The sequence below is a fragment of the Physella acuta genome, unplaced genomic scaffold, assembly GCF_028476545.2.
Source record: "Physella acuta isolate Inbredline_101_S28 unplaced genomic scaffold, ASM2847654v3 ptg000094l, whole genome shotgun sequence".
Taxonomy (NCBI): domain Eukaryota; kingdom Metazoa; phylum Mollusca; class Gastropoda; family Physidae; genus Physella; species Physella acuta.
This window is the reverse complement of record NW_026731614.1, coordinates 907664-926427: the sequence shown is the minus strand read 5'-3', so window position 1 is coordinate 926427 and position 18764 is coordinate 907664. Positions and strand designations below refer to the sequence as shown.

The 18764-nt window shown below is 35.5% G+C and overlaps 1 protein-coding gene across 1 annotated transcript in view; it reads left to right on the top strand.

Annotated features, from left to right (window-relative positions):
• Positions 1-18764, top strand: part of LOC131929400 (uncharacterized) — a 41900-nt gene that overhangs the window by 22705 nt on the left and 431 nt on the right. The window contains exons 21-39 of the mRNA XM_059285571.1: positions 760-876; positions 1020-1148; positions 1336-1356; positions 1533-1553; positions 1843-1866; positions 2401-2466; positions 2872-2926; positions 3491-3606; positions 5392-5442; positions 6290-6349; positions 10208-10276; positions 10883-10946; positions 12184-12305; positions 12923-12961; positions 13183-13252; positions 14713-14852; positions 15347-15543; positions 17024-17273; positions 17999-18055. Of these exons, the coding sequence (XP_059141554.1) occupies positions 760-876; positions 1020-1148; positions 1336-1356; positions 1533-1553; positions 1843-1866; positions 2401-2466; positions 2872-2926; positions 3491-3606; positions 5392-5442; positions 6290-6349; positions 10208-10276; positions 10883-10946; positions 12184-12305; positions 12923-12961; positions 13183-13252; positions 14713-14852; positions 15347-15543; positions 17024-17273; positions 17999-18055 (1668 nt within the window). The remainder of the gene's footprint in view (positions 1-759; positions 877-1019; positions 1149-1335; positions 1357-1532; positions 1554-1842; positions 1867-2400; positions 2467-2871; positions 2927-3490; positions 3607-5391; positions 5443-6289; positions 6350-10207; positions 10277-10882; positions 10947-12183; positions 12306-12922; positions 12962-13182; positions 13253-14712; positions 14853-15346; positions 15544-17023; positions 17274-17998; positions 18056-18764) is intronic.

The window sequence follows — 18764 nt, the reverse complement described above, 5'->3', positions numbered from 1 at the left end:
ATTGAGGCTCCGTCAGTGCACCCCGTCAGTGCACCCCGTCAGTGCACCCCGTCAGTGCACCACGTCAGTGCACCCCGTCAGTGCACCCCGTCAGTGCACCCCGTCAGTGCACCCCGTCAGTGCACCTCGTCAATGCACCCCGTCAGTGCACCCCGTCAGTGCACCTCGTCAGTGCACCCCGTCAGTGCACCCCGTCAGTGTTTCTCCCAGGCATCTCCCCTCAGAAGAGAGTCTACCGCCCCTCCCCCCGAATGAAATGGAATTTGCATAGACCATTTTAATCCGCCCCCACCCCTTTCCAAAAATTTCAAGTGCCTCCCAGGAGAAAAAAAAAATCTAGAAGAAACACTGCGCGTCGTGGCATGTTCTTGAGAGCCACCGGTTACAGTACGCAAAGGCACCGGGTACCCGACCTTGTCTGTTTACTCATTTAATATTTCTAAACAACCAGCTATATTGATACATTTTGGGGTACAAGTTTCCCTTTCAAACCTGACGGTCTATGGGGCAAGTGAAGTAGAGTTCACTTGTTAGAGAGCTGGACTGCCTACCCGTAAGTCTCGAGTTCGAATCCGGGTTCAAGTCAGTAGACCGTCCCTGAGTCCACCCAACTCTGATGGGTACCTAACTCACGTTAGCGAAAGTAAAGGCGGCTGGGCATAGTGCTGACCACACTATCTCTTCATATGCCGAGGTCACAGAAACAAGTGAGATTTTGTGGTAATTTCTATGAAATTAGTTTACTTCTATTTACCACAGATTATCTTACCAATGGAGAAGAAATCAATAGTACATATGTAGGATTAAAAAAAGAAGGCGATCAATGGCAATGGGATTCAGACGATACCAACTCTACTATACAATTTGCTGATTGGGGTAAGTCCTTAGAGAAGAGACGTGAACTAGGCGCATGCTTTAGCAGTGTGTTATATAGATATATCATCTACGTTTTTTATCATTTTACTTGCTGAATGGTCTCTGGTAGTTACTGATGTTTATCTTTCTTCTGCAAATAAAAGGTGTCGAGGCTTCAAATGACAGTTTAAATGAGAGCAACAATTGTGCAGTCAAGGATAAAAGCCTGGGTTTCAAATGGCGCCCCGTCCCGTGTAACTCAGAACACGGTTTCATCTGTCAAAAATCATGCGGTAAGAAATTATGACAGACACATACAAGCCTACCGACTCTTACCTAAGTTAAAATCTTACCAACCCAACCCAACCCGACCCAACTACACCCAACCGAACACAACCCAACCCAATCCAGAAACCAAACCAAACCAAACCCAACCAAACCAATCTAATCATAGATTCACGTTTTTCATTTATCGTTCAGGTGCGGAGCCATTATCAAAAAGTGAGTTGTTTTGTAATTAAAGTTACGTTTTTACAATCTCCTGAAACGTTTGCCAAACTTTTTTAAATTTACAAATATGTGTTATGATTCACCATAAATACTTTAACCTAGTCAAAATTCAACTAACCAAAAAAGTTGTTTTTTTCAATAACAAATACATTTTTTTCCTTTCAAAGGTTCCATATATCAAATTAGAGGTAAACTTTGATTTGTTTCTATTTATTAAAAATTGTAATTTTTTGACAGCAGACTTGTGAACAGATGGACAAACGGATAGACGGACTGACGAGCATGGCGTGGTCAAGCGTGATAAGACGGGACAGGACATTCCACAGGACATGACAGGACAGACTGAAACACAACTTTTGCTTATGTACGCATGTTTTTAGTCATCTTAGCGTTACATATAAAAAACAACTTCTTTCCTAGTACGAAATTATTGCTAAGTAAAGATAGTCATACTTAATTAATTTAATCTTTCGACAGATAAGTTCTATATTGCGAACTCAGGTATGATTTCATTATATTTTTCTGGCTGTGCTAATACTTATTCATACTTAATTACAAGTTTAAAATGTATGTCTAATTATTTGAGATAATGAAAGTGATGAACTAAATAAAAATTTCATGAATAAAAACAATCGATTTTTATTAGGGTGCCGTGTGTACTGGTATATGTGTACTGGTGTATGTGTACTGGTGTATGTGTACTGGTGTATGTGTGTTGGTGTGTGTGCTGGTGTATGTGTGCTGGTGTATGTGTGCTGGTGTATGTGTGCTGGTGTATGTGTGCTGGTGTATGTGTGCTGGTGTATGTGTGTTGGTGTATGTGTGCTGGTGTAAGTGTGTTGGTGTATGTGTTCTGGTGCATGTGTGTTGGTGTGTGTGTGTTGGTGTATGTGTGCTGGTGTATGTGTGCTGGTGTATGTGTGCTGGTGTATGTGTGCTGGTATTTGTGTACTGGTGTATGTGTGCTGGTACATGTGTTCGAGTGCAATATGCTGTTGCATACATGTATACGTTTTATAATGTTTTGATTTTCAGGCTCACCCGCTCTGCGAACGTTGATAAAGCTAGTTAGAGAACAGGAGAAATTACAAATTTTCAAAGGTAATGAACAGTCAAACCAAATTTTAAGTTTTGCACATAATGATAATGCGCCGAGTTATTTCCAGGATAATATGTGGTTCATGTATACCTACATTCAATGCTTATATATATATATATATATATATATATATATATATATATATAACTATGTATATATGTATATATGTATATATGTATATATATATATATATATATATATATATATATATATATATATAGTTATATATATATATATATAGTTTTATATATATATATATATATAGTTTTATATATATATATAGTTTTATATATATATATACATATATATATATATATATATAAATATGTGTGTGTGTGTGTGTATACTAGTGTATCACACTGTAATGTGTTAACGGATATTCTTAAAATAGAAAAAAAATTGTTTAGGAAGGTGCCCTGCTGATCCAAAAGCCTGTGCAGTTACAGGACTAGACAAGTGTTTGTAAGTGAATCGTATCCATTTTTTTTTACTCTTTACTAGCACTCCTGTCCCGCCTTGCTACGATAAAGCCATACAAACAAATGTTGTATTTTTAGACGTGTGACCTTGTGTGGATTAAATGTTATTATTTAAAACCATCAATCCTTCCCTTTCCGCTTTTAACATCATGTGGGTGTCATGTATGTATTAGCGGAGATAAAAGATAGTTCTGGTGTAATTATAGGGATTCAATATGGGATAAAAGGCTTTATAAAGTGTTGGAGGGGTGTGACCAGATGTTGGTTAGTGTCGTGTAAGACAGATACAGATTTTTTTTCAGGGGAAATCGATTCAATATGAAACTGAGTTTTAGAAGTTATTTAAGACCCGAGTTAAAACCCCCTGGCAGATGAGGTTCGTTTCCTAGGGGTCAGCAACCCATCTAGGAGAGACAACTCCGAAATCAAACAACTATTAAAATGGTTAAAAAGCTAGCCTTAAATCTACTACACACTCCAAGTCCCACTACTTGTCAACCTTTTTTCAAATGTGAAATGGAATCGATGTTGTTTTTATCTCTTTCAGAAACGTTCATACTCAATTTGATTGTTTTCAAGAAATTTTAAGAAACAGGAGATGCTCAAAGAAACTTAAAGCATTGAGTGTGGTGATGCTTACGAGTTTACTAAACGAATGTTATCGTAAATATCTTTTTATTCAAATATAAGATGTTAAAATTGGTTTTAAAAATTCGATTTATTCTTTATCATCTGTTTTACCAGCATGTTTAGGCTTTATGAAATTTGTTGTTGTCTAAGTAGTTGCAGATGATGTTTATGAATATAAGGTTCATCCTTTGTAAAGATCGTTACCATGGTTTTTTAAAATTAATTTTAAAATAATTTAGAATTCGCAATATGAACAACTTTCTGTATAATTTTAAATTTTTTTTTTTTTTTTTTTTTTTTTTTTTTTTTTTTTTTTTTTTTTTTTTTTTTTGAAAATCAAACACTTATTATTTGTCGCTTTGAGTTTTATTTTAGTAAATGTTATGCAGAATACATATTCCTTTTATTGAAAGAAACGTGATGTTTTGAAAAATAATGTTTTGCACTAATGGACTGCTAGCATTGTGAGTCGTCCTCCCTCAACACGTTCGTTTTATTTACCATAATGCCCTGAGATTCTATTTGAAAGAATATGTTAGCTACAAATAAAGGGGGAGTAATCTCCCCTAAACTTTCTCGCATATTCTTAATTAATAGCATGGGAATTGCATTTCAATATAGAGGTTTTTTAAATTAATATATTAATTTATTAAATAGAATAAAACCGCGCCGATACAAGAATTAGGCAACCGTTGAACAGTGCGAGAATAAAACAGCGGAAAATTAGTACTTTCTGTCGGAAACACAACATTGACAGTCTTAAGATCATTTACCTATGTATACAATTTCGTTTAACTAAGTGAAATAGTACTCACGTTATTTGATATTTTTACATTTTAGAAACCAGAACTTAAGTACAAATTCATGATATTGGAAGTTACTAAAAAATGAAAGTAAACCAAGTATAAGTTTTGTAACTTATGTATGAAATTTCGTCTACGTAACTTGAACAGTTCTCAAATTATCGTGTTCTTTCGGAAGTAGAGTAAAGCACGACTTCCGATTACCGGAACCATTCAAAACTTGATAGAAACCTGTGCATAAATTGTTCTTAACTTATCTGCTTGTAGGAGCCCGGAGGTAGAGTACGTACCACATCCGATTACCGTAAATCATTCAAAAATTGAAAGAAAGCTACAAATTTGATAAAAACTTATATATAAAATTTGCACACACACGCACACATACATACACATACCCACATAGACACAGACACACACACACAGACGGACAGGATTGCTAAATTAAGTTTTCCTGCCTCGGAAGATAGAAAAACGGCTAAATTTTCATTTTAAAAATCACTATTTAGATTTTCCATGATTACAATGTATTCCTTATATTTCGTTGGGAGGTGTAACCGGCGAAAACTGTCAAAATTTAATTTGTGCACGATTATAGCTCTTTCTTTTCTTACAAGAAAGTGAAAAAAAAAATGAATTGAAATCAAGTTACACAATTTAGCAATACCCTTTGAGAATAACAAGATCTTTAACTATACAAATGAAGACTAATACATTAGCTTTTGATCCTGAACTCATTATGCTTATTGAACCGTAGTGCGCCTACTAAGTATACTGGTCGTGATTATAAAACATGATTGTAATGAGTCTCCTAATTAAACTCTTCGTGTTGACAGCGCAGGACATGAATGTGAACTTTAATATTGAAGTCAATACCGAGCATTGTTGCCATTAAATTATCGTTGTTTCTAGTTTCAGTTTCACACTGTTTTGAGTTTTTTAGCGTTTAAAGATAAGCTTTATTGAACTGGATGTTTAAATATAAAATATAATGCAATCTATTTTTGCCCTTTCTCAGCTCCACAAGCAGGAGGGACTACTATCCCCACTGAGAGCACCATACCAGAAGGTAATGACAAATCTGTTACATATACAGACACCTTTAGATGTCGATGTTGATGTTGATATGCAGATGCATATGCAGACGCAATTGCAGATGCAATTGCAGATGTATATGCAGATGCAGATGCAGATGTAGATGTAAATGTAAATGTAGATATTTATATACATATATATACATACATATATGTATATATATATATATATATATATATATATATATATATATATATATATATATATATATATATATATATATATATTTATATATATATATATATATATATACAGTATTATACACATCAAAGGGCCGGAGTGGTTGAGTCGGTAAAGCTCATGGTTGCTAAACCGAAAAGTCTCGAGTTCGAACCCTCGGGCAGATGAGGCTCGTTAGCTGGGGACAGCCACTCTTCTAGAAGAGACAACTCCAAAATTAAACAACTGCTGCCTTGTAGTTTGTTCTTGGTTGGACAAAGGCTATGGAAGCAAATCCAAAAAGAAAAGCAGGCTGAAATCGGAGTCAATGGCCTCAATGGCGCACAACAAGTTGACACATAACGCTTAATTGTGTTTGAGGCGTGGTCGAGTCGACAAAAAGCTCATGGTTGATACATTCGAACAAATTCTCGAGTTCCACTGGCAAATAAAACTCGATCCCCTTCAACACTAAAAATTAAGAACGAAGAAGAAGAAGAAGATACATATCAACACTTGCTTATACATTCTTACGTTTAAGTACTTTTATCTTTTTTAATGTAGGTCAAACTAAATTATCTCTTAATATATTTGCTACATTATTATACATACGAATACATATACATGCTTCCTAATGTGTGTTTGAATTGTGTTTATCTTAGGTCAAACTGATTTCCCTATAAATCTATATACTACAACAGAGGAAATTTTCAAAATCACAGGTATCTTAAAGTGTTTTAAATGATTTTATTTATTACAATTTCACGTCCGGTGTGAATGCTTATTCATATTTTCTCGCTCCTTATTTTAGTATAAGTATTCAGTACAGGATATAATATCGTAAACTATTTTTGCATTGTGTAAGTTATTTACCAGCTAAATAAAATTTAAAAATACGTTTTTTAGCTGTTGTAGAAATTATCTATGCTTCTTTCTGTTGTTCTTTTGACTGTGAGTCTTTAGCCTTCATTCAAAATATGTATAGAACATTCAAACTCATATCTAGAAGATTAAGTAATTCCCAATTATTTGCTTAACCCACTAGATCTTATGCCACTCTAAAGACCCTCATAAATTTTAAAAATTCAAAACTGTTTGATGATGGTGCCTCATGACATGTAACAGTACTAAACTACTCAAGGATTAGTCTGACGAATGGGAGTGTACTCTCACAGTAGTAGCGACCCATTGCACGTACTTTAAATTTTGCGCCCCCCACCCACATTTATATATGGTTATATACGTCAATAGATAGCCACCTTCCAAAATTATTATAATTATTTTTTTGGAGGGGGGGGGGACTTTTTTACAGTCACTGTCTAAGTCTGTAAAACCTATTATCTAAACTTTGACGAACCCTCCCCTATCTACGCCGCTGTAACCATGGCCTGTAAAACCTATTATCTAAACTTTGACGAACCCTCCCCTATCTACGCCGCTGTAACCATGGCCTGTAAAACCTATTATCTAAACTTTGACGAACCCTCCCCTATCTACGCCGCTGTAACCATGGCCTGTAAAACGTATTATCTAAACTTTGACGAACCCTCCCCTATCTACGCCGCTGTAACCATGTCCTGTACTTTTATTTTTAAATTAGCCTCTTGTAACGCAGCCTATAAACACATCACACATCGTCACAAATCACACATCGTCACACATCACACATCGTCACACATCACACATCGTCACACATCTCACACCTTCACACATCTCACACCTTCACACATCTCACACCTTCACACATCTCACACCTTCACACATCTCACACCTTCACACATCTCACACCTTCACACATCTCACACCTTCACACATCTCACACCCTCACACATCTCACACCTTCACACATCTCACACCTTCACACATCTCACACCCTCACACATCTCACACCTTCACACATCTCACACCTTTACACATCTCACACCCTCACACATCTCACACCTTCACACATCTCACACCTTCACACATCTCACACCTTCACACATCTCACACCCTCACACATCTCACACCTTCACACATCTCACACCTTCACACATCACACACCCTCACACATCTCACACCCTCACACATCTCACACCTTCACACATCTCACACCCTCACACATCGCACATCTTCACACATCACACATCTTCACACATCTCACACCTTCACACATCTCACACCTTCACACATCTTACACCTTCACACATCTCACATCTTCAAACATCGCACATCTTCACACATCACACACCCTCACACATCACACATTTTAAAACATCACACACTTTCTCACATCACACATCTTCACACATCTCACACCATCACACATCACACACTTTCTCACATCACACACCTTCACACATCTCGCACCTTCACACATCACACATCTTCACACATCACACATCTTCAAACATAACACACCTTAACACATCGCACATCTTCGCGCATCACACACCTTCACACATCTTACATCTCAAACATCACACACATCACACACATCACACACCTACAAACATCACACACCCTCACACATCACACATTTTAAAACATCACACACTTTCTCACATCACACACCTTCACACATCTCGCACCTTCACACATCACACACCATCATAGAACTCAATGTATTTAATCGAATCTGTTATCATTTGTGTCTGTTCGAAATCAACTCAGAAATAATAAAGCCGCTGAATTAAGTACGATTGTAGACGCAGGCTTAAGTTTCTCACCTAATATAATCATTGAACTAATTTGCCTTCTAATTCTCTGTTTCCCATCTAATAGAATCTTTGAACTAATAGAATTATTGAACTAATTTGCCCTCCAATTCTCTGTTTCCCGCCTAATAGAATTATTGAACTAATTTGCCCTCCAATTCTCTGTTTCCCGCCTAATAGAATTATTGAACTAATTTGCCCTCCAATTCTCTGTTTCCCGCCTAATAGAATCATTGAACTAATTTGCCCTCCAATTCTCTGTTTCCCACTTAATAGAATCATTGAACTAATTTGCCCTCCAATTCTCTGTTTCCCGCCTAATAGAATTATTGAACTAATTTGCCCTCCAATTCTCTGTTTCCCGCCTAATAGAATTATTGAACTAATTTGCCCTCCAATTCTCTGTTTCCCGCCTAATAGAATCATTGAACTAATTTGCCCTCCAATTCTCTGTTTCCCACTTAATAGAATCATTGAACTAATTTGCCCTCCAATTCTCTGTTTCCCGCCTAATAGAATTATTGAACTAATTTGCCCTCCAATTCTCTGTTTCCCGCCTAATAGAATCATTGAACTAATTTGCCCTCCAATTCTCTGTTTCCCACTTAATAGAATCATTGAACTAATTTGCCCTCCAATTCTCTGTTTCCCGCCTAATAGAATTATTGAACTAATTTGCCCTCCAATTCTCTGTTTCCCGCCTAATAGAATTATTGAACTAATTTGCCCTCCAATTCTCTGTTTCCCGCCTAATAGAATCATTGAACTAATTTGCCCTCCAATTCTCTGTTTCCCACTTAATAGAATCATTGAACTAATTTGCCCTCCAATTCTCTGTTTCCCGCCTAATAGAATCATTGAACTAATTTGCCCTCCAATTCTCTGTTTCCCACTTAATAGAATCATTGAACTAATTTGCCCTCCAATTCTCTGTTTCCCGCCTAATAGAATTATTGAACTAATTTGCCCTCGAATTCTCTGTTTCCCGCCTAATAGAATTATTGAACTAATTTGCCCTCCAATTCTCTGTTTCCCGCCTAATAGAATCATTGAACTAATTTGCCCTCCAATTCTCTGTTTCCCGCCTAATAGAATTATTGAACTAATTTGCCCTCCAATTCTCTGTTTCTCACCTAATAGAATCATTGAACTAATTTGCCCTCCAATTCTCTGTTTCCCGCCTAATAGAATCATTGAACTAATTTGCCCTCCAATTCTCTGTTTCCCGCCTAATAGAATTATTGAACTAATTTGCCCTCCAATTCTCTGTTTCTCACCTAATAGAATCATTGAACTAATTTGCCCTCCAATTCTCTGTTTCCCGCCTAATAGAATTATTGAACTAATTTGCCCTCCAATTCTCTGTTTCTCACCTAATAGAATTATTGAACTAATTTGCCCTCCAATTCTCTGTTTCCCGCCTAATAGAATCATTGAACTAATTTGCCCTCCAATTCTCTGTTTCTCACCTAATAGAATTATTGAACTAATTTGCCCTCCAATTCTCTGTTTCCCACCTAATAGAATTATTGAACTAATTTGCCCTCCAATTCTCTGTTTCTCACCTAATAGAATCATTGAACTAATTTGCCCTCCAATTCTCTGTTTCTCACCTAATAGAATTATTGAACTAATTTGCCCTCCAATTCTCTGTTTCCCACCTAATAGAATTATTGAACTAATTTGCCCTCCAATTCTCTGTTTCTCACCTAATAGAATTATTGAACTAATTTGCCCTCCAATTCTCTGTTTCCCACCTAATAGAATCATTGAACTAATTTGCCCTCCAATTCTCTGTTTCCCACCTAATAGAATCATTGAACTAATTTGCCCTCCAATTCTCTGTTTCCCACCTAATAGAATGATTGAACTAATTTATTCCAGCATCAATATCAACCCGCGACCCTGCCAGTCCCGCCACGCCAGTAACAACGGTGTCCCTATCTCCAGGAGGTATAACAATATCATGGTTCGATCTCTGTACTTGTTGTTAACTAATTGGCTTTACACGGCTATGCTATACTTAAGGGGATATGCTCAAAAGAAAAAAAGTTTCTTCGGGTTTCCATATCAACCGAAATAGTTTTCAAACGCCTTTTTTGCTGTTAAGTACTTTCGTGTGCCAAAAATGGCAAAAGTATTTAAAAGGTTCAGGTTTTAAATTATAAACAAAATAGCTAACAACTGAGTATATCCCTTTATGTACTGGTGATTACATTTTAAAGCTATTTATAATGTAATAGCTAACAACTGAGTATATCCCTTTATGTACTGGTGATTACATTTTAAAGCTATTTATAATGTAATTGCAATAGCAAATCAATAATAATATCATCTAGTTGATTGTAGATATCATGTTTTGTACTAAGCTGTGAATCGAAAAAAAAAATATTTGTGAAACTTCTATTTTCTATTGGGCTGAGTAGCAATACATTTATTTTACAGCCCATTGTAAAACTTCTATTTTCTACTGAGTTGAGTAGCAATACATTTATTTTACAGCCCATTGTAAAGCTTTTATTTTCTACTGAGCTGAGTAGCAATACGTTTATTCTACAGCCTACTGTGATGATCTGTTCAAGCGGTGTGAGCCGACCAGTGCGGAGAGGATCGCTTGGTGCCAGTAAGCAGTAGCAGCTAGAGGTGGTGGTGGTTGGTTGGTACTATTGGGGGGGGGGGGGGCACCAACGCAAAAATCGTAAAACCTACTATCAAAACAGTTTATGCATTAAAAATAATGTAATAGTTGAGAAGAGGGGCTACACCAAACAGAAAATACAAAATTATTGGTGGAGGGGGTGGGGTGACATCCTTAGACAACCAGGTGACGCCGGACCTTAAAAAAGTAAGTTACCAATCTCAGTATGTTCATATCAGTGGCGTAGCGAGGGGGGGGGCAGGGGTGCGGACCGCACCGGGTGACACCATTTAAGGGGGTGACACCAAGGCAAAAAAATAGTAAAATATATAGAGAAAAATAATAATTCCACTTAATTAAGTGATTAATTCGAGTGTTCAATAGTGTTTTAAGAGGTGCCAATCGAAAGTTGGGGGGGGGGGTGCAAATCGAAAGTTTGATGGGATGGGTGCAAATCGAAAATTGAAAGTTTGTCCCCAGGAAGGGTCGCTACGCCTCTACGGTGACACCCGACCTCGCTACGCCACGGGCTCATATATACCTCTGTGTTTTAATTACGCTCGTGAAAATCGAGTTTGGTCTCTATTTGAGAATGCAGCTAACAAGTTTACACAGACGATATCTATATAACGCACTTATAATTGAAGGTTGCGATACCCGGTCAAGCGAATGGACTACTGCTAGTCTGAACTAACAGGCTGCTGAAAGCCGAATCTCTTTAAAGCTCAGACGCACTCATGAATACTTGACTCGAGTCAGATTAAGGATTAACTCATAATCGTTTCGTTCGCATAGGTGGCAATGCAGGTGAAATCTACTTCATCTACCAAATCAAACGTCGGAGTACTTTTTATTTATTTCGAACGGTTTTAATGATGGATTCGTGTAGCGTCGATCACACTTGGCAATACAAAAAAAAAATCTGCATATTTATACATTTTTTAAAGAGGATTTATTATATATTTATCACATAGTATGTTTAGTGCTATTTGAGAAGAATACCTATAGCATGTGCTGGGCGCTTGGAAGAGTTGAGTTTTAATGTACCGAACGGTGTCGTGATGGTAAAAATACCTCATATCATACAATTAAGGTCGCAACTAAATACTATCAACGTACATTTGTCGAGCGAAATTTAATTGCCTCGTATTTTATGTGATAAGATGTAAATACCCATTGTAATTGTATAAACAAGTAATCCATATCTTCATAACCTGATCAGAAATGTAGATATCCATTGGAACTGTATGAAGGGAATATTAAATACTAAAGTATGTAGCGGCGATTCCAGGCAAAGGGCGAGCGATTGGATGATTGAAAATGGCCGGCCTCAGCATTGTCCACGTAAGACAAGACAATAATTTCCTAATTTTCATTTCTGTAACTTGAAAATAATTTAACTAACGTTTAGTTTAGAAATATACAGTTTCCCAGACACAAAGATGTTTTAAAATTTAATGCAATTTTCAATATAACCTTTGTTTTTTTTTACATTTAAAAGAATTATCAATTATTTTATTACTAATAAGATGTTATTAAAACGGCATACATATTGTAAATGTGCTGATACGTGATATATACAAATTTAATTACATCTCTTAAAGATAGCCACTAAGATTAGTTACCAAAGGTTTTTTTTCTTATATATCTTCACTTTTAGATTTTTTAAAGATTTTTCTATTTTTATGAAAATTAAAAAAAAAAATGTGTATGCTCAAAAAAAAAAAAAAAAAAAAAAAAAATAATAAGGGTAATGTTTTATAGAAACAACACGGAATGACAATTTTGAGAAAGTATATATATATATATATATATATATATATATATATATATATATATATATATATATATATATATAGCCACCCATTACATCTGCTGTAATTTGACTATTTTGTCTCTTTCATTAAAATATGTATGTATGCCCCATGCATGTAGATATATCTTTTACTTAATCTAAACAGCAACTACCACAACGGACATACCTGATTCAATTATTGGAAGTGAGTTTTTATTAATGTTAATGTATTATTGTCTTTACTACTTCTGCTTTGTTTTTTTTTTTATTGCAAATGTTTCCTTGACGCTTTTAGATTTTATCTTTTACTGTTTATAACGAGCACTTGTTTCATATATTATGTTTGTCTCCGTTGTATGTGTTATTTTCTTTATTCGATGTAGTGAAACTGATTTTAGCCTTTTATCTATTTGAAAAAACTTGAAGTTGAGGATTTGATATGCGGACCACCCCCTAAATGTGCTGATAGCGATGTCAACTCTGAAACCATTTGTGAGTAAGTATTGGGCGAATGTACTCCACTTTTTCCAGAAATGGTGCGCGGACCTTTAACCACAGGTGCTTTAACCATATTGGCTTTGACCATAGGTGGTTTGACCACAGAGGGGCTTTGCCTATAGGTGTTTGACCATAGGGGGTTTGACCATAGGTGGTTTGACCATAGGGGTTTGACCACAGGTGTTTTCTCAGCAGAGGGTATTTGATCACGTGTTTTTGTGTCTGTATGTATCTACTAGACATACTAGCTTTGCTTAGGTTTTAAAATAAAGAAATTGAGAATTCCAATAATTAATTTATTGGTGATTGGCTATTATGTGGAGTGCTTAATTATTATTATTTTTTTGAATTACTTAAAATATCTGTTGAAAGCTCAATGTTTAGGACAATCTATTTTCCAGTGGAGTGCTTAAGATGCTTTGACCATAGGGGGTCAAACCCCCTATGGTCAAAGCACCTGTGGTCAAAGATCCGAGCACCCTCTCCGTGGCTTTTGCCAACCGGGACCGGCCTTCGTGTTTTTTTGCCCCAAGGCAGGATCCTATCGGACACCCGACAACTTTGCTTTATATAGATAGATGTATGTGTGTATATATTTATGTGGGGGGTGGAGGGTGGGATGGTAGCTGGTACTTATTTTAGACCACAGTAATAACTATAGACCACAGTACTTACTATAGACCACAGTACTTAATATAGACCACAGTACTTACTATAGACCACAGTACTTACTATAGACCACTGTACTTACTATAGACCACAGTACTTACTATAGACCACAGTACTTGCTGGAGATCACAGTACTTGCATTAGACCACAGTACTTGCATTAGACTACAGTACTCAATATAGACCACATTACTTGTATTAGACCACAGTACTTGCTGGAGACCACAGTACTTAATATATAGACCACAGTACTTACTATAGACCACAGAACTTGCATTAGACCACAGTACTTACTATAGACCACAGTACTTACTATAGACCACGGTACTTGCATTATACCACAGTACTTACTATAGACCACAGTACTTACTATAGACCACAGTACTTAATATAGACCACAATACTTACTGGAGATCACTGTACTTAATATAGACCACAGTACTTACTATAGACCACAGTACTTACTATAGACCACAGTACTTACTATAGACCACAGTACTTACTATAGACCACAGTACTTACTATAGACCATAGTACTTACTATAGACCACAGAACTTGCATTAGACCACAGTACTTGCTGGATATCACAGTACTTGTTTTAGACCACAGTACTTGATGAAGACCACTGTACTTGCTATAGACCAGAGAACTTGATGCAGACCACAGTTGTGCTTTAGATCGTATTATTTGATAGAGGGAAACTGAATAGGCAGAAGAAATATTTTTTGAGTTTTAAGTGTAAATATTGTTTTAAGGTGTTTTTAAATACATATACATTTGCTATCACAGAGAAGACAGCGCTGGTAGAGCCCAATTGAAGTGCTTAAATGAAATTATAGACAGAGATTTTTGCTTTCCGAAGGAAGCTGAAACTGCGAAGACAACGAGAATGAGGATCATTGACAACATGCTAGACTTCAACTGTGAAGGTAAAATCTGGACTGTGATATATAAATAAATAAATAAATAAATAAATATATATATATATATATATATATATATATATATATATATATATATATATATATATATATATATATATATATATATATGTGTGTGTGTGTCTGCCAAGAAACGTTAAATATTTAAATTCAGCATATTACACTCTAGTCAATTATAACTGATATAATATAATAATAATATTATAACTGATATAAATTACACCGTTTATACTTTACCTTAATAAAGTATCAATAAAAGCTTGTTCTATATTCATAGCTTGACATGAAATCAAAACAAAATCTGCGTTACTAGATATGAGACATCCTTTTCGATTGCTTTTAAACGTGTTTTAAAGCTGTGTTAATTGTACACATTTTGCTTGGAGTTTCATTGATAACTGTTGAAAGAAACTATTCCCCAAAATAGTATTTTATTGAACATTTAAGATAACAAAATCATTTGTTTTGACTCTTGACTCCAGGATTAAACTATGACTTAGTACGGTTTGTACAGTTTGAGCCCGATTGTGAACAGTGTATCACACTGGGAAGGTCCACCCTGTTCTTCTACTATACGCTTAACACAACTCTAAACGCCAATGGTCAGTGCAATAAATTGTACTTTGATTACTGCAATGGCGACGAGAATGAGTGTGATCAAATTAGCTCCTGGGACACGGTAAGTTTTGATTTTTTATAACTTTTTTTTTATAGGTGGTGAAAGTTGGGGGGGGGGGGGGTATGGCTATTTGTGACGATAGGTAGGGAGAAGGTAAAAATCGTCAAATAAAGTTTTAATTCATATCTCCGTGAGATATACATTTGGAGATCTCAATCTCAGATGTGGGTTGTCCCCCGCTGTGTAAAGCAGACAGTCGTGGGTTGTCAGGGTTGTCTCTGTAAAGCAGACAGTCGTGGGTTGTCCCCCGCTGTGTAAAGCAGACAGTCGTGGGTTGTCCCCGCTGTGTAAAGCAGACAGTCGTGAGTTGTCAGGGTTGTCCCCCGCTGTGTAAAGAAGACAGTCGTGGGTCGTCAGGGTTATCCCTGCTATGTAAAGCAGACAGCCGTGGGTTGTCCCCGCTGTGTAAAGCAGACAGTATGGGGTTGTCGGGTTGTCTCTGTAAAGCAGACAGTCGTGGGTTGTCAGGGTTGTCCCCGCTGTGTAAAGCAGACAGTATGGGGTTGTCGGGTTGTCTCTGTAAAGCAGACAGTCGGGGTTTTCCCCCGCTGTGTAAAGCAGCCGAGGTTATCACTGAGGAGAGGTGAAAATAGGTCACAAAAGAATATAAATATCTATTCAATCATATTAGTCCAATGATCATAAAATAGACCCCGCTTATATACACTTATAAATAGGCCTATATATATATATAGGCCTATATATATATATATATATATATATATATATATATATATATATATATATATATATATATACAAATATATAATTTTTTTATATAGACGACAAATATGTAAACATTTTGATATTGAGAACTTTATTACAACATTTTTATTAAAGAAACTGATGATCTTTCTGTGCGGTAGTTAATCGTAAACATTTTAATTTTTTCTGGGAATTAAACATACGGTTCAATTTTGATGTTTAAGTACTAGAATGGAGTGAATTATTTTAAAGCGCGTAGATAGAAAACGTAACACGAATAAATACATTGCAAGATATGTTGCTGTCAAGGGTAGATAGAAAACGTTGAAACAAAAACCACATGAAAACATATGTTGTTGTCAAGGGTAGATAGAAAACGTTGAAACAAAAACCACATTAAAACATATGTTGCTGTCAAGGGTAGATAGAAAACGTTGAAACAAAAACCACATGAAAACATATGTTGTTGTCAAGGGTAGATAGAAAACGTTGAAACAAAAACCACATGAAAACATATGTTGTTGTCAAGGGTAGATAGAAAACGTTGAAACAAAAACCACATGAAAACATATGTTGCTGTCAAGGGTAGCTAGAAAACGTTGAAACAAAAACCACATTAAAACATATGTTGCTGTCAAGGGTAGCTAGAAAACGTTGAAACAAAAACCACATTAAAACATATGTTGCTGTCAAGGGTAGATAGAAAACGTTGAAACAAAAACCACATTAAAACATATGTTGCTGTCTTAAATGTATCTCAATATTCTACCACTAGGCTTGCACATTCGAGTCTGATTGCTCAGATCTAAAAACGGATCCCAATCTTCGAACCCACCCAATTGAAGCTATGTGTAATATTTGGGAAGATGAAAATACTGTAAAGCAAGTGATTGTGACCATACCAACATATTTATTCAGAAGTGTCAATTATCGTTACCGTGCTCGATTGTCTTCAGACTTCAGTGCGTCAAACAAGAGCGCCATATTCGGCGTGAGCAAATCCTTTATCGTAAAGAATCTAATTGGTGAGTAATTTAATTAGAGTTGTTTTTTTACTTTATCATTTAAGAATGTGTTTGCATGCTTGCATATTAAGCACTGTAAAATAACGAAACTGTTGCTAGGAACTACAAAGCCCACGCGGCGTCACTAGATTGGGTGTCACACGGTTTGGCACCTTTTGTTGTCCCCCGCGCCCCACACTGCATACATATATATATATATATATATATATATATATATATATATATATATATATATATATATATATATATATATATATATATGTATATATATATATGTATATCAAAATTGCATTCGGATTATTTTCTAAGATATATAAGTAAACGGTAAACGGTCTATAACGCATCTGAAATATACTTTATCTGTTTCCTTAACCATGGCATGCAGTGCAATAAATGGGGTATATTGTGATAAAAGTTGATATATATTCTTAGAGCGACCAGCGGCTGAGTTATGTTTGTATTGAAAGCATGTATTTTCTGTCGCATGTGGTATAAGCCTCATTAAGAAATAATTACTAATGGGTAAAATATAAAATTAAAATATTCTCAAAATAAAATTTAAAATAAAATTTATTTTTTAAAAATAAATACTAATACAATTACAGATCAATATTTTTATTTAAGACAGCAATTTATTTTTATGCATTTAAAAGTTTATCATTATAATTTTTCTTAATATTTCTATTATTGTTACAATAAATTCTAATGATTCTGTTACTCCACAGACGAAAACAAGGCTATAGTAGAGCCTAGGTCAACGAGTGGCGCTGATAATCCACATGGTAATTTACTAACTGCTTTACACTTTGTATCTACCTAATTTACTACATTACATTCAATCAATTTCCACAACAATGCCCCATTAACACGCATACACAAACAGGCACATAAACGCCTACATATAGATATAGACCCTGACAAAGATATAGCCTTAAGGGACATATAATTATATTATAAACGTTTATGCAATTAATTTACCCGCGTATGAATACTAAGGAGGTGAATATAAATTTTATAAAAATAATAAGTTACTCTAATTGAAATGTAAACCACCTAGTTAATATAATTATATCTTTCGAACGTTTTAGATTATGACATACCTCTATGTGTCCGTTTACAGTCCTTTAAACGTGTAAATGTAATAATCTCCTTTATACCCGTCTGTAGAAGTTTTCTTAAGACGCCTCTGTTTATCATTTATACCCTTTTGTAAAGGTTTTCTTAAGGCGCCTCTGTTTATCCATTATACCCGTCTGTAAAGGTTTTCTTAAGACGCCTCTGTTTATCCTTTAAACACGTCTTTAGAGGTTTTCTTAAGACGCCTCTGTTTATCCTTTAAACACGTCTTTAGAGGTTTTCTTAAGACGCCTATATTTATCGTTCAAGTGGATTACCCACTCGTCCACATTCCCCACTGCCACGAATATATTTAGCTTTACGATTTTGTCCGTAGATTAAAACAAATCTAATTCTGTATACATTTGTTCTAGT